The following is a 24,174-nucleotide window of genomic DNA, read 5'->3' on the forward strand; positions in this document are numbered from 1 at the left end:
GATCAAACAGAAAGCTGTATTTAAAAATGGGAAAGCTAACTGATGTAATGAGGAAAAGAAGACTACAATTTTATGAAAATACGTACTGAATGGATACTAACTGACTAATCAAGCAGACCTTCAACTTATTAAACAGCTACAACTCTAAACCCGCATGGTTCACTGAAATTGACAAAGACATGAAAAATACTGAAATTAGAATATCCATAACAGATAACAGAATACTATTTAGAGAAACAACACAAAAGGCAGAATTTCAGGAAAGGAGGAGGCCTGCAAAAGGAAGTAAGTGTACCCACAAGGAAACAAAACTCTCGCAGGGTGAGGGAAGTCTGGGAATTAAACACAAAGAACAAAACCGAAGGGTTATTCAAATAAATAATCACTATGATTATCCATAGCTTCCATTGGTAAAGAACATTGGGAATAGGACCTACAGTACTATCTTTGAAGCCATTTAAATGTGGCTATGGGAGCCATAGAATCATCAGAACATTTTTATGAAATATATTTCTGGTACCAATGAGCAATAGTCTCTTGTGTACATGAGCTCACAATCACTGTGGATTTCTCATGGAAAAAGAAAAGCCAACTAGCAATTTGGTACAATGGTTAAAGACACTGGGCTTGTGCTCTTGAGGAAAAGAGTTTAATGCCCATGCAGATGTATATTTTCCATAGTTTCACTAGATCAGTTAAGGTATGTAGGCATTGTTTCTTTGAGAAGGATAAGGCTGATGTCGTGGTAACTATAAATGTTGATACAACAAACACAAATACTATTCTAATGTTGCAAAGTGTGGGTTGTCACAAAGATTGTCAAGCTTGAGAATGTGACATTAAGCTATGTATTTTTTCCCATTTTCACTGAATTGCCTGTTTAGTTGGTTATGTAATTTATATACGCTGTTTTAATAGAAGGAAGGTTTTCATGACCAGATGACATGGGTGCTGGTAAACCTTTTGGGGTATAAGGTCATGGTCCATGAAACTCTTCTGTTTCTAACGTTTCATCCAGAACTGTGCTGGACATCTTCATAGGCATTGCTCCTCCGTTGAGTCTTGTCGGCAAGACGCAATGGAGGAACGATGTCTCTGAAGATATCCAGGGCAGTTATGGATGAAACGTTAGGAACAGAAGTGTTTTGTCGACCATGCCCTTATCCCCCAAAAGTTTACCTGCAGCACTACACTGTTTTGATCACTACCTTGTACTCTACATGTGAATAGAACTTGCATCACAATTTATGTCTGGATTATGTGACCTTATTTCTTGCAGAGAAACAGTTCATTGTGACTTACATTAAACACTTATTTTCTGTCTACCAGATGCAGTCCTATGGCACCTGGTTTCTTCTTTGTGAAGTATGTACCTAATTCTGCATTTCCTGGTGGACTGTTTTTTATGTTCAGATATCAACCGGAAAGCATAATGACTAATAAATAATGCTAGGATTGTAATTATCTTAAGTAATCTATAATTCAATGAACAAGTATGTTATTAAAATGTGTCATCAGGTTTGTCATGGTTTGACTTTTTAAAATAATGCATTAGAAAGAGCACTTGTTTAAGATTTGATGCATCAATATTGTCATGATGTTAATGCACTGCCAATCTTTTCTTTTTTGCAAACTGAATGCCAACATCAGCCATCTAGAGTGGTTTCCTCACAATTTTATGGTTGCATATTCCATATGAAGCCAACAGCCTTGCCACAGTGGTAACACTGGCTCTCGTCAGGTCACTTAAGTACCACTTGAACGGGTCACCATCGGGATATGCCAAGTGGGGTGCACTCAGCCCTTGTGAGGCCAGTTGAGGAGCTACTTGGTTGAGGAGTAGCGGCACCGGTCATGAAAACTGACGACGGTTGGGAGAGTGGTGTGCTGACCACATGCCCCTCTGTAACAGCATCTGGTGACGCTTAAGAGCTGAAGATGACACAGTGGCCAGTCAGTACCGCTGGGCCTTCAGGGCCTGTATGGATGGTGTTTGTTTGTATATTCTGTATGAATGTTAGTTGTATGCACTTGTCATGCCAGTTTTCCAGTGTTTGAGCTGAATTTTCTCCTAACGTTAAGTACAATTTAATGTTTACTTTCTGGCCCCAAATAAGACCTTTTTTTATGGGACCAGAGGTGTGATAATCACATGGGGAGAGATCAGGACTATTCGATGGGTACTCGAGTGTCTCACACTTGAGTTAGTGAACCTTCTGTGCTACGACATTTGTAATGTGGGGATGTGCGTGTGAAGCAGCAGCATTCCTGTTGCAGTTTCCCTGGATATTTCACTGTAACTGCACACCATAATTTCTCCAGCATTGTGCTGTATTGTTCCCCAGTGATGGAGATGCTGGGTTCCTTGAAGTCAATAAGTAATGGTCCTCGGCAATCAAAGAACAGGGTGAGCATTGCCTTTCCAGCAGATGGCTGGCTCTTGAACTTTGTGCGATGATGGATGACTCTAGTGCATCGTCAATGCTCAGCCTTTTATCACCTGCAACAGTGCACTCAAGGATCATGTTGTGTTCACCACTGAAATGCACCAGGTCCTTCAGGCAAACAGCCATCCAGTTCATTTTTGTCCAGCATTGAATGCCTGGGGTATCAGTTGGCTGCAGACCTTACAGCAGTGTAACTCCTGCTGGATAATGTGTTGCACACTGCTGAAGCTGATGTTGAAATCCTTTGCTAGCACGCAAATGGTTATGTGCTGGTTCACTCTAATTGCATCATCAACTGCCCACATTTTGTTTGTAGTCGATGAGGCTGGCCTCCCACATTTACTGTTGTTTTGTGTCAAATTGCGATCAGCATGGAATTTGGTGCACCATTTCACAACAATGATTTTAGGCAGACATGCTGCCCCATGAACATTCTTCATGCTCCGATGGATGTCTACTGGTGTTTGTCCTCCAGCAGCCAAAAAAAAAGTAACAGCATCTTGGTCCTGTTCGGGCAGATTTGGTATTTACGTCATCATAGTTCACATCTCTACATTTACTGCATGCATGTTGGAAAGACATGAATGCCACAGTATCCCTCGCCTACACGTTGTTACCCATATACCGGCATTGGAGTCGTGTTACATTGCAGATATGCTGCAGCAGTGTCGGAATGCTACTAATGATCGAGAAGAAAGGCTGCCAGTCACTGCTGCTCTGCAGCAGTGGTATCCCTTCCACATGGTTGGCCACTAGACAGCCATATTTATACCCCCCTAGGTCAACCAGTCATCATTGAAACAGCTGGATTGTGTTAGGGTGCCCAGACTGTGACAGTACTGCCATGAAGTCAACACTATACCGATGATGCAATTGCCACCCCTCACCAGACTGTGAGCTGCAGACTGCCACATGACTGCCTAGCCACTTGGCAGCTCTGCATCTCCAGCGGACTGTGTTTCTGGGATCCTGCCACTACCTCACACTCTGAAGCAAGAACAAGGATCCTCCCAGCTCCGTGCCGGCAGGGTTTGACTCTGGACCTCACTGCCATTTGCTGCATCATAGGGGCACTCGGTCATCATGTTAAAAGTTGTTGTCTGAATGCAAGGGGAGCTGAGAGATGTGACTGCTGCTGCCTATTCTGCATCTGGCATGGTGGCATTCTCTGAGTAAGCACGCCACCTTCAATTTGTGTATGTACGCTGCAGGGCTGTCCCCCATTTCTGCTGTGTCACCGTGGGGAGAAAATGGGCTGATGCCAGGCCACATTTGGGATAAGGACATGCCCATGATATTTCTCAAGTCTAATGAAATAATAAATAATTGTTATGCTCACCATTTGTTGGACTGCAGCCATCCACTACACACTCCTGTCTACCTGCTCCAGCCGTACGAACCCAGGGCACTCCAGGTGGGAGCTGAGTGCCTCCTGAAAAACATGAAGATGGCTCTCACCTCCAAGTAGCAGCCACCACACCTCAAACTGCTACGTTAGAGAATAGTGTAGGGAGTGCATTATCTTAGCCACGATAGACACTGAGTCAATACCCTAGTGATGGGAACAGTCTAATGAAAGCAATTGATTGTCGGAAAACAATTGACTCAAGCAGTTGTACTTATACGTATGGGTTGAATAAATCTTTTTTTGTGTGTGAAACGTCTCTGAAAACAACCAATTCAGTCAGTTGTAGCTTTACATATAGTTTGGATTATTATTCATTCATTTCTTTTGAATGAAAACAGATTACGGGAGCAACCAAATGAAAACAGTCGATTCAGTTTGTTGTAGTTTTGCATATTGGTTGAATTACGAAGTCTTTCTTTTGAAGTAAAACTTGTATGTTATTTTTCTGTCGATTGGACCATGTGTTAGAGAGCTGTCCAGGGTGGAACCAGTCTTTTCATCATTTAAAACTGATTAAAATATTGCTTTGGATCAAGTTCTTCCAGATGCAGTTAACATGTAACTACTTAAGCTGATGTGTCTCTGATGGTATGAAGTTGAGCATAAAAGTCGCTTACGAGCACGTGACAAAAAAAGGGACATTGCCAAATTTTAGCGACTGATTGCATTCCATTTTATTGAGAAGATGTGATATGATGGCCAGCAATTAAAAATCAGCCATTTGTTTATGCGTAAAGTAGATATATTGTGCAGAAAATTGCATTACCAGCTGTGAATAAATCATACTCGCACACACAAATCATGTTACATTTCACGGGCATGAAGGAATACTAGTCACATTCACACATTAATACTTCAAATTTCATAGTTCAGACTCTCTCAAGCCCTCGCTCTAAACAGTCTGCAGTCATGTTCTCACCCCCCCCCCCCCCCCCCCTCCCCCCTCTCTGGACCTCTGTGAGAGACAATCTGATCCTCAGTGCATTTGGTTCTGAGTGGGAGTTTTCACTCGTTCCAGCATTTGTTAAATTATCATTGCTGCCTGCACTGTGGAGACCCCGGGCTTGGCTGACCATATGGTGGCAGGGTTAGGTTGAGGCAGTGGGTTGACATTCAGATGATGCTAAAGGAAACATCATTAATAGTCATATATTTTATTAGTGAAAAACTACAATTCTCATAGCAATGCTCTGCAGTGGAGCACAGCACCGCTGATGTAACAGGTGGCCAGTGACTCGCTTGATGACAGCAGTGAGGCAGGAATGCTGATACTCAGAGTCTGAATCGCACATGCCCCCTCTGCAGGGCAGCACACGCTGGTAGGCACAGAGACTTCCCATGATTCTTGTAGCAGAAGACAGTGCTCAACATTGGGGCCTGCTCTTGGTAGCAGAGGTGTGCAGCAGCAGTATGCCCAGCTAAGTATAGGTGCTGAAGCTACTGCACTGCCCTGGACTCTAACTGCTGTCCCCCAAGTCAGAAGATTGGCTGCAGCTGGGTGAGCCTGGAGGTAGGCCACCAGCTAGAAACTGCTAAGTCCACTGTGGTGGACTTAAGACCACTTACGGGTATGCCATTGGTGGAGGCCAAGTCTTGTGGTGGGTGCCTGCAGAACCATGTCACTCCGGTGCCTGGCATAGTCCTCCCTGTGTAGATGGTGTTACCAGACTGTGATCCCTTTGCATAGAAATGATGGGTTTTTATACAGGGTCGGCATCTGCTTGTTTTGGTGAAGCACCATTTCCAACCATATACATCACAACAAGCCTGTATCTCGGAGGTGTAATAACTGGCCTGCTGATCCCCTGTCTTTCTGCTTTATCAACGTTATTGAGTCACTGGTACTGAGTTCAAGTGCCCATGTGGAACGTTAACTGGTGGTGTTACTGCCACTAATGTAAGGATATTTTGGTCCGCTTCAGGTGTGTCTGCTCCCCTGGACTCTTATTTTACACAACAGTGCCAAAAAATTTGTCTTATATGAATTCTGTTCATGTCACCTCAGCATTTACCAAAAGAGCATTATGAGTGATGGTGCAAAGTAGCAGGAAGAGAGAGATGGAGCTTTGGTAAATTTAAACAAAAAAATTAATTATTCATTCATTTAAACATAAACTTATAATGTAGCACCAGTTGTTAACCTTTAAACCAACCACTGCCATAATTACAAAAAAGTTGTATTGAAATTAATAAAGAAATAAATTAATTTTGAAAACATGTCAATGTTTAGAAATATACTCTCTATTCACGTCTCCTGGAAATAAGATATGTTATTTGTCTCTTAGAAAGGTTGTGGTACATGTATAACCGAAGGGGCTGATAAAGCATGTAAGTGAAATCAATCAAACTGAGTGAAAACATTCATATAAGTGACGTAACAGTCAGAGACTTGTGCACTTGGTTGCCTCATATTGAGTGAAATCACTCAAACTCGGAGAGTGCATGAAAACATTTATATAGATGACATGCCCACAATGACTAGTTTCATTCAGCTGTTTCATTTGACTGAAAAAAGCTGATCGAATGAAAAAAAATTACCTGGCCAATTGGATGTTAAACTGGTCTGTTGTTCCATCCCTACAATACCTCCAATACCCCCCACATTAGTACAATTTTGTATGTTTACTAGCCCTGCAGGTGATGAAGAAATTGAAAGAATATGTAATGAGATAAAAGTGATTGTTATTGGGATGAAAATTTAATTGTGATTCAGGACTGGAATTTGATGGTAGGAAAAGGAAGAGAAGGAAAAATGTACACTCGCGCTCATAAATTAAGGATAATTGCAGAATGTGATGCCACACAACGTGGCACTACACAATACTGGCGCTAATAGCATAGGCACATAGGGAACACACACGACGCAGATTTGTAAGTCCACGGTGTTGGTGATAAGTTGAGAAAATCGTCCCGAAACACATGTGCTACAAAACGCCACTGTTTCCTGCCCATTTACCCCAACATCAATGTGGGATATGATCACCATGCACACGTACACAGGCCGCACAACCGGTTGGCATACTCTGGATCAGATGGTCGAGCAGCTGCTGGGGTATAGCCTCCCATTCTTGCACCAGTGCCTGTTGGAGCTCCTGAGGTGTCCTAGGGGTTTGAAGACGTGCAGCGATACATCAACAGAGAGCATCCCAGACATGCTTGATGGGGTTTAGGTCTGGAGAACAGGCAGGCCACTCCATTCGCCTGATATCTTCTGTTTCAAGGTACTCCTCCACGATGGCAGCTCGGTGGGGCCATGCGTTGTTATCCATCAGGAGGAAGATGGGACCCACTGCACCCCTGAAAAGGCATACATGCTGATGCAAAATGACGTCCTGATTCACCTGACCTGTTACAGTTCCTCTGTCAAAGACATGCAGGGGTGTACGTGCACCAATCATAATCCCACTCCACACCATCAAACCACAACCTCCATATAGGTCCCTTTCAAGGACATTAAGGGGTTGGTATCTGGTTCCTGGTTCACGCCAGATGAAAACCCAGTGAGAATCATTGTTCAGACTAGACCTGGACTCGTCCGTGAACATAACCTGGGACCACTGGTCCAATGACCATGTACTGTGTTCTTGACACCTGGCTTTACGGTCTCTCCTTTGACCAGGAGTCAGTGGAATGCACCTTGCAGGTCTCCGGGTGAATAAACCATGTCTGTTCAGTCATCTGTAGACTGTGTGTCTGGAGACAACTGTTCCAGTGGCTGCGGTAAGGTCCCAAGAAAGGCTACCTGCAGTACTCCATGGCTGTCTGCAGGCACTGATGGTGAGACATCGGCCTTCTTGTGGTGTTGTACACTGTGGATGTCCCGTACTGTAGCACCTGGACACATATACTGTCTGTTGGAATCGTTGCCACAATCTTGAGATCACACTTTGTGGCTCACGGAGGGCCCATGCTACGACCTGCTTTGTTTGACCAGCCTCCAGTCGCCCCAGTACTCTACCCCTCATAACGTCATCAATATGTGTTCTTTGAGCCATTTTCAACACACAGTCACCATTAGCACATCTGAAAATGTTTGCACTCTTACTCACTGCACCGTACTCTGACATGCACCAACACACCTCTGCGTATGTGGACTGCTGCCAGCGCCACCATGCAACAACCGAAGGTCAAATGCGCTGGTCATACCCGGAGGTGATTTAAACCCACAAACCGCCCACCAGAGCGTTGTTTCACCATGTATCATCATTATCCTTAATTTATGAGCATCAGTGTAGTTGGAAAATGTGGACTGGGGGATAGAACTTTGGAAAGAGCACACTTTAATCATTTCAAACAGTTGGTTTAAGAATCATTAAAGGAGTTTGTATCTGGGGACTCTGCAAGGTTTCAGATAAATTATATAACAGTAAGACAGCGATTTCAAACCAGATTTTAAGCTACAGAACATTTCCAGCTGCAGAAGTGGACTCCAACCATAGTTTATTGCTTATGAACTGCAGAATAAATCTGAAGAAACTGCAGAAAGTTGGGAAGGAATTAAGAAGATGGGACCTGGATAAACTGGAAAAACTGTATGTTGTTGAGAGTTTCATTGGGAGCATTAGGTAATGATTGACTGTAACAGAGGAAAGTAATACAGTATAAGACAGATGAGTAGCTTTGAGAGATGAAATAATGATAACAACAGAGGATCAAACAGTCAGAAAGACAAGGTCCAGTGGAAATCCTTGGGTAACACAGGAGAAAATACAAAAACCTAGTAAGTTAAGCAACCAAATACAGACATCTAAAAAATGAGATCATGTAAATTTTATGGAACCATTCATTTAATAAGTCATGTTTGCAATATACTGACAATAATTATTAACAGAAGAGTGGTAGAGGCAAAGTTCAGGTGAGTTCAGTTTAGGTTCTGGAGAAATGTAGAAACACATTATACAGTACTAATCTTATGACTTATCTTAGGAAATAGACTGACTTTGACTAGAATACACACTCTGAAATTCTGGAGGTAACAGGGATAAAATATAGTGATAAAAAGTAATCTACAACTCGTACACAAAATAGACAAGTTATGAGAATCAAAGAACATAAAAGGGGGAGCAGTAGTTACGGAGGGAGGGTGGCAGATTTGTAGCCTATCTGCAGTGTAGTTCAGTCTGTACATTGAGCAAGCAGTAAAGGTAATGAAGGAGAAATTTTTAAAGGGAATTAAAGTTCACAAAGAAGAAATAAAAACTATGTGGTTTGCTGATGCCATCGTAATTGTATCAGGAATGCCAAAGGCCTTGAAGGTCAGTTGAATACAGTGGATAAAATCTTTGATGCCAAGGAAATTAGATATGAAAATGAGACACTAAAGTTACTAGATGAATTTTGTTATTTGTGCAACAAAATAACTATGATGGCCAAAAAATGCAGACTGGCAACAGCAAGAAAAGCGTTTTTGAAACAGAGAAATTTGCTAACATTAAACTTCAAGTTTTAGGAAGTCTGTTCTGGAGTCTTGGAGGTGTGGAGTGCAGCCTTATAGGAAGAGAAATGTGAAAGATAAACTTTACAAATGATAAGAGGATAGATGCTTTTGAAAAGCTGATCTGCATAAGAATGTTGACAATTTGGTGGATAGTTTGGGTAGCTAATAAAGAAATACTGAATCGAGTTGGGGAGAAAAGAAATTTGTGGCACAACTTGACTAAAAGAAGGGATTGATTCCTAAGATACACCTTGAGGCATCAAGGAGTCATCAGTTTGGCAATGGAGCGAAGTGTGAGTGAAAAATTGTAGAGGTTTGACTACAATAGGCAGGTTAAAATGGGTATAGACAGCAGTAGTTATGTTGATATGATGAGTCTTGCATGTAAATCACATTAATCTTAATTTTACCTGTGTTACTGATTTTGGTTGTGTAACAACGATCATCAGACCAATTTCAGGTCCATATGAGGAGCCAGTCCACTGAGCCACTGTGTTATTACCAAGTGCTGTTCGTCACTGGGTACCAGTAGGTAATAACACAGTTCATCTACCTATACATTTCCCATACACAGATCTTGGTCTACTGGTTAACATCACTGCCTCTAGATCATGAGGTCTTGGGTTTGATTCCCAACCAGGTTGGAGATTTTCTTCACTCAGGCAGCTACTGTTTGTATTGTCCTAATTATTTCATCTCACCTTCATCGACGTGTAGTTCTCTGGAGTGGCATCAAATAGAAAGACTTGCACCAGGTAGCCAAACAACAACAGATGGGGTCTTCTGGCCACTAATGCCATATGATTGTTTTGTTTCATTATAAATTTCAAATGTTCAAATGTGTGTGAAATCTTATGGAACTTAACTGCTAAGGTCATCAGTCCCTAAGCTTACACACTACTTAACCTAAATTATCCTAAGGACAAACACACAGACCCATGCCCGAGGGAGGACTCGAACCTCCACCGGGACCAACCGCACAGTCCATGACTGCAGCACCCTAGACCGCTCGGCCATTATAAATTTTCCTAGGTTTGTTATACTGGGAGAAGATATGTTGCTGTCTGCATTATTATTATAATTTCTTCAGTAAACGTGGTTTCTTCTTCTGCCATAGTTAATAATGCCTTCTTTTGTTATGTTTGTGATATTTAAAGCTTTGAGTTTCATTTTTGTTTTCTATAGAATGTGTTGCATCTCTGCCTGTTGTTTACTGTATTTATAGTTTCATGCTGAAGTATTGAGTTTTGAAATTCTGTATCTTGTTTGTCATTAACACCTAAATTCCATCCATACTTTTGTTAATGTATATTGGCTTTCTACCGCTATGTTTCACAGCTCCAAAATGATTTTTGTTGTTTTGTATATATATTCAGTGAATACTCACATTGTAAGTATGACTCACTTTCTTTTCAGATATTGTGTAGTAGTTGCTCTTTCGAAACTTCGCAACCTACGCTGCTTAAATGTTAGCTGGACAGAGTTTAACCGACATGGGTTGGAAATAGTTACCGAAGACTTGCCATTCCTAGAGAGCTTAGATATTTCTTGCACGAGAGTGGATGATATTGCTCCATTAAAGAAATGCAAAGACAGACTAAAGAGCCTATATATGTATAATTTGAAGGTATGTGTTTATAAAAGTTTGTTAATAATGAAGTAGGATGTGAAAAATGGAAATTTATGTTCTGATAACAGCATTAATTAATAAATTCAATGAGTCAGAAGTAGTATAATCTTGTAAGTGAAATCAAAATAATATCAGATGTCTGAAGCATGAAGGAAACACTAAGTCAAGCATTTATTTTTTATATCCCAAAATATCTTCTTAAGCATCTGTTTGGAAAGGAGTGGAATCTGAGTATTACTGATGTGAACATTTGTGGCTAATAGCCCCAAATCATGTGTGTAGTATTCCTCTGTAAAGTGATGGGAACTGTACAGTGATTACTAATGCCAGAACTTCAGTCCATGAAATATACATCAGAATAACACTAAATATGATTGTGTGTTGGTTGTGAAGAATGTAGATAGAATAATTCACTTTTCTGGTTTTATAATGAGTGGTTGTTGACAGTTGCCAGCTCATGTAATCACTTGTGGACTTGAAGAATAAATTTCATGTTTTAAAATTTATGTTGAGCAGCTAAATGTTAATATTAATCAGCCTTATCAGTTGAGAAACTGTTGAAAGGGTATATGAACTCCTTAAATGATATATAACTGTGTTGAAGCCTACGAATCTTAGATTATGTCCATTAGGAAAGATATAAAATGAAATGCAAGAAAAAAGATCACATGAATGCTAACTTTCAGGACAAGTAGGAATAAAAAGAAAAACAACAAGATAGCTTGCAGAAGATAAAATTTGAAAAGATGAAAAACATCATTTTAAAAAGTAAATATAGGGGAGTAGATTGAAAATAGATGCATAGGTGACACAATAATGATATTAACAGAGAGAACTGAAAAATAGTAGAAAAGAAGCAGTTGGGCAACACAAAAACAGACATCAATATAGGAAAATGAAGTAAGATGTAATTAGTGAAAGAAAGAACAAGGTAAGCCACAAATATAAAAGAGAGAGGTAAAAGAAATGTAAATAAATTCTAATTAAAGTAAATTGTTGACAGATGGGGACAAGAACTTTCGAGCTACGAAGTTTTAAGGAACAGGTCTTGGAAGAAAAAAATAAAAGTAATGTGTTTAGTGGCAGTCATAGCATGCTCTACAACAGAGTAATGAATTTTGTCACCACAGCCTCTGTTGTATTTCATTGTATCAGCTTAGTGGCCATAATGAAAGTTAACAAAGGAAACTGTTGACCAGAAAATAGTATCTGTGATAACTGCTGATATATCACTCTTTATGTGCTTTGCGACAAAGAAGACAGTGCACCATGAAGAAATCATCCAAATGGTGTAGAAATCAGCAGATCTAATGTACATGAACAGATAAACAAATGATTACAACTTCAGAAAAAATTGAATGATTTATTTAGGAGAAAGTACTTATAAATTCAGCAAGTCAATAACACATTGGTTCACCTCTGGCCCTTATGGAAGCAGTTATTCAGCTTGGCATTGATTGACAGACTTATTGGACATCCTCATGATGGATATTGTGCCCCATCCTGTCCAATTGGCACATTAGATTGTCAAAATCCCAAGATGCTTCAAGGCCCCTGCTCATAATTCTCCAAACGTTCTCAGTTGGGGAGAGATCTGGCAACTTTGCTTGCCAAGATAGGGTTTGGCAAGCATGAAGACAAGCTGTAGTAACTTTCACCATGTGGGGACGGGCATTATATTGTTGAAATATAAGCTCAGGATGGCTTGCTATGAAGGGCAACAAAACAGGGTGTAGAGTGTTATTGATGTACCACTGTGCTGTAAGGGTGCTGCAGATGAGAATCAAAGGAGTCTTGCTATGAAAAGAAATGGCACCCCAGACCATCTCTCCTGGTTGTCAGGCTGTATGGTGGATGACAGTCACATTGGTATCCCACTTCTGTCTGGTGTGTCTCCATTCTCCATACACATCTTCCAATTGAGCACCAGTGACCAGTGAATACATGTCCTAAGATGCCCCAGACAGTGGTGGGATCCCAATGTAGCTATCACCCACCATGCAGCCCGACAACCAGGAGTAATGTTCTGGGGTGCCATTTCTTTTCATAGGAGGATCCCTTTGCTTGTTATCCGGGGCACCCTTACAACTTAGCAGCACATCAACAGTATTCTACGCCCTGGTTTGTTACCCATTATGGCAAGCTATCCTGGGCTTAGATTTCAGCAAGATAATGCCTGCCCGCATACGGTGACAGTTTTTACTGCTTGTCTTCATGGTTGCCAAGTCCTACCTTGGCCAGCAATGTCTACAGATCTCTCTCCAATAGAGAACGTTTGGGGCACTGTGGGCAGGGGCCTCCAACCATCCCATTCAGATAATTCCTTTGTGGTGCATCATTTTCTCCCTTTCTTTGTTTGTCTCCTTCCCCCCCCCCCCCCCCCCCCCAACACCACCACCCTCTTAAGTGTTGTGGGAAGAGGGGGAAAAGCTGCTTAATTGGTTCTGTCTCAGTGTTCATAAATTGTACAGTTGATAATAATTAGATATAGTACAACTTCTCTAGTGGAGAAACAATGTCATAAAAATTGAAACGGTAGATAATTGGGGTTTCCCATTGCAGATGGAATTCAAAATTCCTGTACCCATAACTGAATGGATTTCAAAAAAAAAAAATATTGTGCATAATATACATTGTTACTTAGCCGTTAAAATGCTGGTTCAGCAATGAAATTAACAGAAGGAATCAGCCATGACCACATTAGAAGTAGCACTCTGCCATAATATGTAGCAATTTTGAAAATAATGATTTCGAAATAGGGATTTTAGAACCAAACTTTTTCTTCATATTTTTCTGTCAAATAGTGAGTTAGTAGTGAGTTTTAGTGTGAGGCAAATAGATTTTGGTCCTACGAGCTACAAATTGATGGTTTTAAGAGTATGTCAGTTTGAGCTTAACTCTGGCAGCTTACTGTGTGTTGTTTCTCTAACACACCACAAAGTGAAATGGAAACTCTGGCAGCTTACCGTGTGTCGTTTCTCTAACACACCACAAAGTGAAATGGAAACTTTGAACCAGTGGAAGATGATGGAATGACTTTTGATACATGTGCCATAGTCAGACACATAATTACAAGTGTGGTACCCTGAACTGTGGCTGAGCCAGCCATATTTAAGTATTTCCTAAAACAGTCTTGACTAAAATGGTTCTTTCGAGAAAGTTGAAGCATACCTCCTCCCTTTACTTTTACACTTCCTGTAGTGGCTATACACTGAGGTGACAAAAGTTATGGGCTAGTGACATGCACGTATACAGGTGGTGCTAGTATCATGTGCACAAGGTAAAAATGGGCACGCATTGGTGGAGCTGTCCCTTGTACTCTGGTGAGTCATGTGAAAAGGTTTCTGAAGTGATGATGGCCACACTACAGGAATTAACAGACTTTGAACATGGAATGGTTGTTGGAGCTAGATGTATGGAACATTCCATTTTGGAAATAATTAGGGGATTCAATATTCCAAGATTCACAGCGTCAACAGTGTGCTGAGAATACCACATTTCAGGCTTTACCTCTCACCGAGGATAACATAGTGGCCAATGGCCTTCACTCAACAACTGAGAGCAGCACCATTTACATAGAGTTTTTAGTGCCAACAGACAAGCAACACTGTATGAAATGACCACAGAAGTCAATGTGGGATGTACAACAAACATATCCATTAGGACAGTGAAATTTTGTGGTAATGGGCAATGGTAGCAGAGGACTAATGCGAGTGCAGTTGCTAACAACATATCATCACCTATAGCACCTCATCTGGGATCGTGACCATATCGGTTAGACCCTAGACAACTGGAAAATCATTCCTTGGTCAGATGAGTCTCAATTTCAGTTGTTAAGAGCTGTTGGTAAGGTTAAAGTGTGGCACAGACCCCGTGAAGTCATGGACCCAAGTTGTCAGCAAGGCACTGTGCAAGTTGGTGGTGGCTTCATAATGGTGTGGGCTGTGTTTTTGTGGAATGTACTGTGTGCTCTGGTCAAATTAAACCAATTGTTGACTGGAAATGATAATTTTTGGCTACTTGGAGACTAGTTGCAGCCCTTCATAGATTTCATGTTCACAAAAAATGATGGAATTGTTATGGATGACTACGTGCCATGTCACTGGGCCACAGTTGTTCTTGATTGGTTTGAACATTCTGGACAATTGGAGTGAATGATTTGGCTACCCAGATTGCCTGACCTGAATCCCATTGAACATTTATGAGACATAATTGAGAGATCAGTTTGTGCATAAAATCGTGCACCGGCAACACTTTTGCAGTTATGGACTGCTATAGAGGCATCATGGCTCAATATTTCTGCAGGAGACTTCTAATGACTTGTTGAGTCCATGCCACGTCGAGTTGCTGAACTATGCCAGGCAAAAGGAGGTCTGATACGATGATATGAGGTATACTATGACTATTGTCACCTCCCTAGAATTGTTTTGCTGGATTCTTCTGTTTGGTGATCCACTTTGTGACCAAAGAATGACTAGGTCAAGTTGGTGAACCATAGTTGTAACTCAAACCTTATTTATTAATGAAGAATGCAGTTACAGTTATCAAATAAGTAAAAATACATTCTTAGTATAACTGTGTGTCATAATTAGACTCTGATATAAGAGGGAAGGTTGCGACTCACACAGAAGTGGTGTGTTTGGCCTCTTACTCTGTGTGCTTTCTGAAAGGCATTGTTGTCACCCATCATAAAGTTTAAATTATGGGATGTGTTGCATTTGTACCCTGTACAATAACCATTATATGTAAGGGTACTGTAACCTTATAAAGACTGTAGCCAGTATCCACAGTAATTTTCAGATAAGCTGCTCAGAAAAATCTTTTAGGCCATTAACAGGTGCAGCTAGAATACAAAATGTTTATAAAATATTTTGCAAAAATTGTTGTGTAATTTGACATTTGGCTGATTACACAAAATGAAAAATGCAGCTGTGTAACATGTTTCCTTACATGTTTTGGCTTTAAGCCATGTCTACTTTATACAAGCTGACACATTTATTGTCATTGTCATTTGCTGTTATATACATTCGTAATGCTGCTAAGTAGAGTGAGCACACATGTCTATATATCATAAAACAGCACAGTATGTACATACATGTGTTTGTTCCACCATCACTAGTAACTTTTGCACTAAACCACAGCAGCGAACTACTGTTTACAGGCTACTGGTAGCCGTTTTGGCACGTAAACAGATTACAGATATTGTTTCTGTTCTGAGTACAGCGCCATTGCAGTCCAGTGACTGTACTAGCAAGCATGGAGCTATGCACTCATTTTACAATTATGGGACATACTACAATTTCTTACAAAACCTACTCTTAATGTTAGATGGGTGTAGGAACAGGACATAATTTATTTTGTCATAGGTTTTTTAAAAACTTCGTAGTTAAAATAAATGAAGGTTTTACACCGTTTAATTAAAACACATTTGGTGTGACACTCTGCCAACTTTACACATATTTTAAGCTCACAGATTGATCATCGACATATAGGCATAAATTCAGGTACATATAAGATGTAGTATTATAGGCAATTGTCATTGCATAACTAAATTAATCGTACAAGTACTGCACATTGTTGTCCTGATCCTGATCCTGATAACCTTTTAAATGACCAAACCGAATTGAGAAATAAACAATACCCAGATAATTTTTACTCGATCTTATGATGTACCCCCATAGTAGCTCAGGTAAAAAAAAAGGGTGGGGGGGAGGCAGTATTTAGGAGGTACGTAATCATCAAACACTATTGATATCTGTAGACATATCTTTGTCTACATACAGCATATATAACCTTACATTGAAAACACATGTAGCTAAATATGAAAATTTTCAAGATTGTTTAGTTTCTTTCAGCACCGGGATTCAGTCCTTTCTCAGCTCCCTCATTTGGATTATTTATTTACGCTTTCCTCGATACTGCAAGGGATATTCTTTGGCAGGAGGACAGGAACAGCATGTACCCTGCCTTGGGAGGCTAATTAAGCAGCTGTTTGAAAGAGAAACAGGGGCTCCAAGGTCAAGAAATCTTACCACAGCTAGGTGATCAGTGTGTTGACCCCATGCTCGTACATACTGCATCCATATTATGCCATATGGCAAAGGATGACGCATTGACTGGTTAGCACTGCATGATCCTCTGCACCTGATTACGGAGTGATTGACTTTTATTCTCCTTAAAGTGCAGCTGTTTCAATCATGAACTTCTTAAAAAATTAATTCCATTTTCCTTAGAAAATTTGCACAATTTATATCATAATTATGTGGAAAAAGTCAGTTTACACACTGTGTAGATGATGTATTTGTATGTGTTGCTACATGCTAGCTGTTTACCAGTCACTAAATACCATAATCACATTAAATTTGATAGCAAAATTTAATATGCTGTACTGTGGCACTATAGTCATGTTATTAGTGAAACAAATGTAACAGCTGATGTGAACACATTTGGCAGCAACACTATACATTCTACTAGTTTTTAATTATATGCCTCTCCTCCTTGATGTTGATCTGTCACCCGCAGTACCTGGGCACGAATATGTAGGCAAGATGGAGAGTGAAATACGTGGCATACACAGTTTCACATATTTATATTAAAAATGCCTTATCACTTCAGGTTTCTGATTCCTTGCTAAACACTGTGGATCGTCCCTGACCGCCAGGAACTCTGACACTTGTTTTGCAAAGAGAAGCTTATGTAGTAAAGTGCAATGTTTTTAAATTCATTCTTTAGCATGAGGACCAACCGTACTTTATTTTAAAAGTGATTATAAAGAAGTACATTTCTTCAAGAATTTTATCAGATTGCTTGATTAATTCCGGACTGTTGCATGCATTTTATAAACAAATGTTATGAAGAGAAGTTTAACATCGGGAGTCTTTTAACCATACTATGTACTAATATGGTGTAGGGGTACTTCCATATTATGAGGTATGACATTGTAATCACGTGGGACAGCTGTGATGGCTATACTTACTTTTGTTTTTGATAGGTTCCGCCTTAAGCAAACACTATTGTTTCCTTCTTCTGTACTCAGACTTGTGTCACTGAAATTACAGCATCTTCAGTTGGTTTTTTATTTGCTTTCTGCCACTTCCACTCATGATGCAGTAACTTCAGTAAATCTTGTCTGAGTAAAAAAGAAGAAAAAGTTGGGTTTTCTCAAGGCAGAACCTATCCAATAACAAGTTTGTTTTCGAGCAAACATGGACACAAAAGCGAGCACCATCCTAATGGGTATACTTGTTAATAAATATTTGGTTCATGAAGTAATCTGGTTGACATGCGTAGATGAGCAATTTCCTACGGGTCATGTAAGAAGGTAAGTGTGATTGTGCCATGAACTAATTTTTTTAACAATTTCTTCCAATGCTATGTGCCTTTTTGTTGCGGTGTCAAATATTGTAGTTATCATGATTTGGGACTAGTGTTGAAGAGAAATTAAATTTGAATTTATGTTTGACACCTCGATTTAAGTTTCTGGCGTATTTCATCCCCTCTGGCAAGTTCTTTGATTCTCTCGGCATTGTTGTGCCTGTAGGCCTCTTCCAAAAGAACCAGTCATTTGTTCCTCTAGAATAAGCAGAGTACAAGACAGCTATTAGAAAATTATTTCATTAATGTTTTTTTTCAGTTGATGACAAATGATGTACCTGTTTTATTCGAGTTACAAGAATTAAGGGTTTTGGATTTCTCAGAGGAAAAGGAAAATCATGGATTTGAACTTTTTCCAGCACTGCAAGAGAAAGCCACTGTCCTACTTAAAGGTGTTGATAAAATGCCTCATTTAACTTACCTTGATATATCTGGTAAGTTCTAAGAAAATATTTCTGGTTGGGCATTAAATTCAATTAAACTAATTTCAGATTACTGCCTCTTCACATACCTAGAATGTTGCTAGGATTATTAGTTCACTTCTTACCAACATCAGTATGTATTAGGATTATTGTTTCCCAGAAGTTAATTTTCGCTACAACTGCAGAGAAATCAGTATTTTTTGTTTTATCTGTTTGTAGTGTCACATATTCAAAATTTTATGAAATTAGATCTCGGTGACATACATGAAGGTTTTCCTTTCTGTCCCAAATATGATAAACAGCATCAGGGATTATTCTGAAATTCCAACAAGCTTAAAGTGATTTGCGTTTTTGTAAGATGCTCGTGAGTGAGTAGCATGAACTATTTTGCAGCTGACAGTAATTACTGAAAAGTGACTTACCTGTGAATTCAAACACAGGAAAGTCCAGGCTGGAATATCAACAATTATGAAAAGGGTAGAGTGTAACTCACAGTAAAGATGACACATTGAGTTGCAGACAGGAACAACAAAAAGAAGACTATTACACACTAAGCTTTCAGCCAAAGCCTTCTTCAAGAAAGGAGGGAAAACACACACACACACACACACACACACACATCCACACATGCAGGCACCTCTCATGCAGGCATGGTCACTGCCTGTGGCTGCTGTAGCCAGATTTCTGCAGTGCAAATTTACTTCTGACAGCCATTTATGGAGATAGAGTGATGTACTTAGAATGAATTCAATTAGTCCACAAATAGCAAACTAGGCTGGTGAAATCAAGTCTGGTAAATTTGTTAGCTAAAAAAATCAAAGACAGAAACTATGGTAGTTGTGTCATTTGATTGTGAAGGCATTATTAATTGATAACCAATGGCTGAAGGGGCAATAAGAAATTCACAAGCAAACTAGTCCACTGCTTAAAAGAAATATGTTGATTTCACTAGATATGTTTGAAAGTACAAAATGAATTTCTTTCCGTCATGAGCTAATGGTGATGGAGAAATTACTGCATAACACATGGTAATCACAGACATCTACCTCCAGACTGGCAAATATAGCACCAACATAGTTATTTCTTTTCTTCCAAAGTCCATAGCTGCTGTTAAAGGCATAATGTTTCAAAACTTAAATATACCATAACCAACACCTTATGCTCAATTTCAAAAGAAAACGTTAGAAGACCATTTTAGAGGCACTTCAAAAGAACCTTTGAAAGACAAAGGAATGTGTAGGAGAAAATATTTAGAGAAATCTCTGAGTGTATTGTGTATTAAGAGGTAGCCATTTCTAGATTTTATCTATTTCATTGTAACTCAGCTGAACGGCATGCTATATATGTTATAATTTTTCATGTCAGTTTTGGAATTGTCTTCTGTTTTCTCAAAAGCATATGTTGTGTTGAGGCAGACACAGTAGTCTTAAAGTTTTATACATTAACTTTTGATCTGATGAAAAACTCAATGTAAAGCATTTAAAATACAACTGTAAAGGTTTTGTGGTTATGCTAAGTGCAAATGTGATTGATTGAAAGGATGTAGTCAGTTTCTGGTATAATCCTCCCACATTTAAAGTGTTTGCTTGCCATTTTTCTTGTTAGAGGTATTAGGATTACACAGGGGAAATAATTAGTTTTTGTGAGCTACTTCTCGTAGCCTCGTGTGTGTACTTTAATTCTTGTAAGAAGCCCATTTTTGGTGACAAACTTAATTGTCACCAAGTGCAAGGACAGGTATAAAAACAGAGCGGAAAGCACATTTTTTGAGTAAATTAGGATTATGTGTGTGCCAATGAAAGAATACAGTATACCAAATCTACAATCATCTTTCTAGTCTTAAGTGAACTTGAATATCAGTTAGCTTGCACAAAATGATTTTTTGTCAGTGCATTCCAACTCATATCGACTCCTGGTTGGAACTAGTGTCCCCATGCTGTTACTACACACTGTAGAAATACACATGCACATGATTTATTTATTTACACTTTGCTGTATGAAAACCAGCCCTCTTTTGTGTCTAATAAAGAAGGTCAATGAATACATTCATTACACTGAATATCCTGTATACAATATATTTATTATTCTTAACTCTAATAATGTAACACTAAAGATAACATTTTTGTTCAATATAAGTTAACAGAAATCTGATATGTAGTTCCATAGATGCCCTTTACTGCGTGGATATCTTGTGTCTAGAGTGTTGCCTGTTTCAAGTGGAAGCATCCCCTAAATCTATATTGTCTACAGCTGTGCTGCATATATTATTCTAATGTGAAGAGACATTCATTTAGTGGATACCTTGGCATATTTAAAGCTTTCATAATGCTGTGTGGGCTCTTTGCATACTACTGATCAATGTTGATTTTTAATTGTGTTACAAATAACCTTCCACTTATTGTTGACTTGGCAAAAGCATGAATCGGTACAACTCCATTACTGGCTACACATACTGTCATATTACATAAGTTCAACTAAATTACTTTCACATATCCTACTAATGTCAAGATAGTTCGTGCAATACACATAACACTTTGTTTATCATACATTGTTTGTGTGTTACTTGTTATACTTCTACTGATCACCTTTCATGTGATGCTGAGCTGTCTAAGCTCACAACTGCATTGTAACTACCTGTTGTTGATTCATTAACTACTTCTTTCATGCACACATCCTCACCAGTGTCATTTGCATGTCACACTACAGCCCTCACTGGCAGACATGTTCCACCACTGATGTCTTGACTTTCAGTTGCCACTTATGCTGCTCATAGGACCAATTGTATAAAGCATTTGACTATAGATTAACACTGCAAATGACCTCAGGTCAAGCTTAACTCAGAAATCTGCATTGTATAAACATTAATCCCAGATTATATCGTGGTGAAGTAGGATCAACTTTAACTGGCGAAAATTCACAGATCAATGTCGGGTTCAAGTGTAATCATCAGTTTACAATGGAGTGACTTTACTAAACAGCACTTCTGTTTTGTGCAAATACAAATTGAAATAACAAAGAAATTGTTATTAACACGCAAATATGTAACTACACCACACCCAAACTGCTGAAGCTCGAATATTTTTATTTTTATTTGTTTTTTTTCCCCCCCTTTCATATAAGGTTAGGTTTAGTGACTTACCAGCTATGTATATAACGAGTGCAGATAATAATTTAACATATAACAATTCATGGAGACATCTCGCAATTTATGTGATTAATTTCAAGTCATTTTATAGACACCCAAGAGCAGTATAAGAAAGGAAAATTCAAAAGATTTGCCGTGAACTATTACGTATGTTAGTAATGACAACAGCCAATATTGACAGAATGTCTAAATAAATGTGACCTCTTGCCTCTGTTAGCAGTAACTATACAACACATATTAATTTTTGAACTATTGAACACATGACTAAACTGCTGTGACAACTGCATGAGCATTGATGAATCAAGAAGAAATAAGCAAATTACATAAGTTGTTTAGCAAGTTGTTGTATATCAGGCATCATCCATATAGCTGTTTTGGTAGCTCAGGGCTAGCGTTTTGGTTTCTTGTATTAAGGAACTCAGGTTCAAATGCAGGTCAATAGTAGAATTTTTTTTTTCCATTTGATACTACTTTCTCTGCTGTACTGGCCATAATGATAATTCTGAAACCACATAATTCTTTCCATTTTCCGAACATTCTGGGGCACTGTGGTGGGCAGCATTCTATGTGCAAGAAACTTACATGATGTGAATTATGGTACATTGTTTCCTTTCATTTACTTTGCAGACATCTGAGTATTCCTATGTGTTTGCTGAGGACGACAAGGGGCAAACTCAGTCTCGAAATTAAGTGATAAATCATTTAAACATGACTGCGCAGCTGTTATAACTAAGGTTGAGGGAGTATGAATCTGCTGAAACCACAAAAAGAAACCAGCCACTGACTACAATCTGCATGCTACATTTAACATTAAGATTTTGTGCTACAGGAAGCTTTCAGGTGATGGTTGGTGATTTGTTCCAACAGATGTAGCAACACTTCATAGAGTTGTCCTCAAGGTATTGGTCTGTATTGTGTGACTGAAGAAACAATTCATCAAAGCACCTATGGAAGAAAATAACATGACGAAAATGTAGCGTGCTTTTTATCAAATATCACGTTTTCCTAGTATTTTAGGCTCTGTGGAATGTACCCTTATCCCAGTTGTAGCTCCTGATGGCAAAAGTGCAGAGATATTTAGGCATTACCACTGATGGTTTTCATTAAACCTACAAGCAATCTCAGACGCTAAGCTTAATCAAAGCATATTAAAATGTATGAAAGCATTGCATGTAACTTCAGGATGAAAATCTTTCTACGAAGAAACTCCAGAGCCAACAGAAAGTGAAACTAAGAGGAGTTACAATGCAGTGAGTGCAGAATTTATTAGAAATGTATTAAAAAAAAGTTATGCCTTTTCCTTGTTGGTCATAGTAACTGACATTTTGTTAAAACTTTATTTTTAGAAAGGTGTGAAGCTACTCTACAGTACATTACTTTTTCAAGAATTTTGGATAAGGCAGTCAGAAGAGAGATTGGGCGGTAGTTGTTGACATCAAACGTATCCCCTTTTTTATGCAGTGGTTTAACAATGGCATACTTCAGTCTATCTGGGAAAATACCCTGCTTCAGAGAGCTATTACATATGTGGCTAAGAATCCCACTTATTTCTTGGGAACAAGCTTTTATTATCCTGCTGGAAATGCCATCAACTCCATGTGAGCTTTTATTCTTGAGAGAGTTTATTATCTTTCTAATTTCAGAAGGAGAGGTGGGTGGAATTTCATTTGTATCAAATGGTGTGGGTAAGGCCTCTTCCATTAACTGCCTTGCTTCTTCTAATGAACATTTAGATCCTATTTTCTCTACAACATTTAAAAAATGTTTTCGACTTCCGGCTTGTTGTTTTTCAAGTTTCCATTCGCTTTGACGGTAATGCCATCATCCTGTACACTTGGTTGCCCTGTCTCCCTTGTAATAACATTCCGATTTGTTTTGATTTTGTTATCAGAGGTATTAATCTCAGACATGATGCACAGGCTTCTGGACTTTTTAATAAACTTTCTTAATGTAGCACAGTAGTTTTTATAATATTTGGCTGTTTCTGGGTCATTACTCTTTCTTGTTGTTATATACAGTTCCCTTTTGTGGTTACAAGATATTTTTATTGCTTTAGTAAGCCAAGGTTTTTTGCATGGTTTCTTATAATTAGATTTAACTACTTTCTTGGGGAAACACTTTTCAAATTCTCTTACAAGTGTATCATGAAATAAGTTATATTTTAAATTAGCATTTTCTCTGCAATTTGTAATTGTTGAGTCATTAATTGAATGCTCAACTTTGGAGGGTAGTTTTGAATTACTGAATGGAGCTACGTCATATACTCTAACTAGCTGAGCACCATGATCACAAAGGCCATTCTCAACAGGAC

The 24,174-nt window shown here is 39.1% G+C and overlaps 1 protein-coding gene across 1 annotated transcript in view; it reads left to right on the forward strand.

The window, feature by feature from the left end:
- LOC126469833 (protein zyg-11 homolog B-like) overlaps nucleotides 1–24,174 on the forward strand; it is a 222,541-nt gene that overhangs the window by 100,779 nt on the left and 97,588 nt on the right. Inside the window, exons 4-5 of the mRNA XM_050097124.1 lie at nucleotides 10,709–10,919; nucleotides 18,556–18,730. Of these exons, the coding sequence (XP_049953081.1) occupies nucleotides 10,709–10,919; nucleotides 18,556–18,730 (386 nt within the window). The remainder of the gene's footprint in view (nucleotides 1–10,708; nucleotides 10,920–18,555; nucleotides 18,731–24,174) is intronic.

Source organism: Schistocerca serialis, chromosome 3 (genome assembly GCF_023864345.2).
Source record: "Schistocerca serialis cubense isolate TAMUIC-IGC-003099 chromosome 3, iqSchSeri2.2, whole genome shotgun sequence".
Classification (NCBI taxonomy): Eukaryota; Metazoa; Arthropoda; class Insecta; order Orthoptera; family Acrididae; genus Schistocerca; species Schistocerca serialis.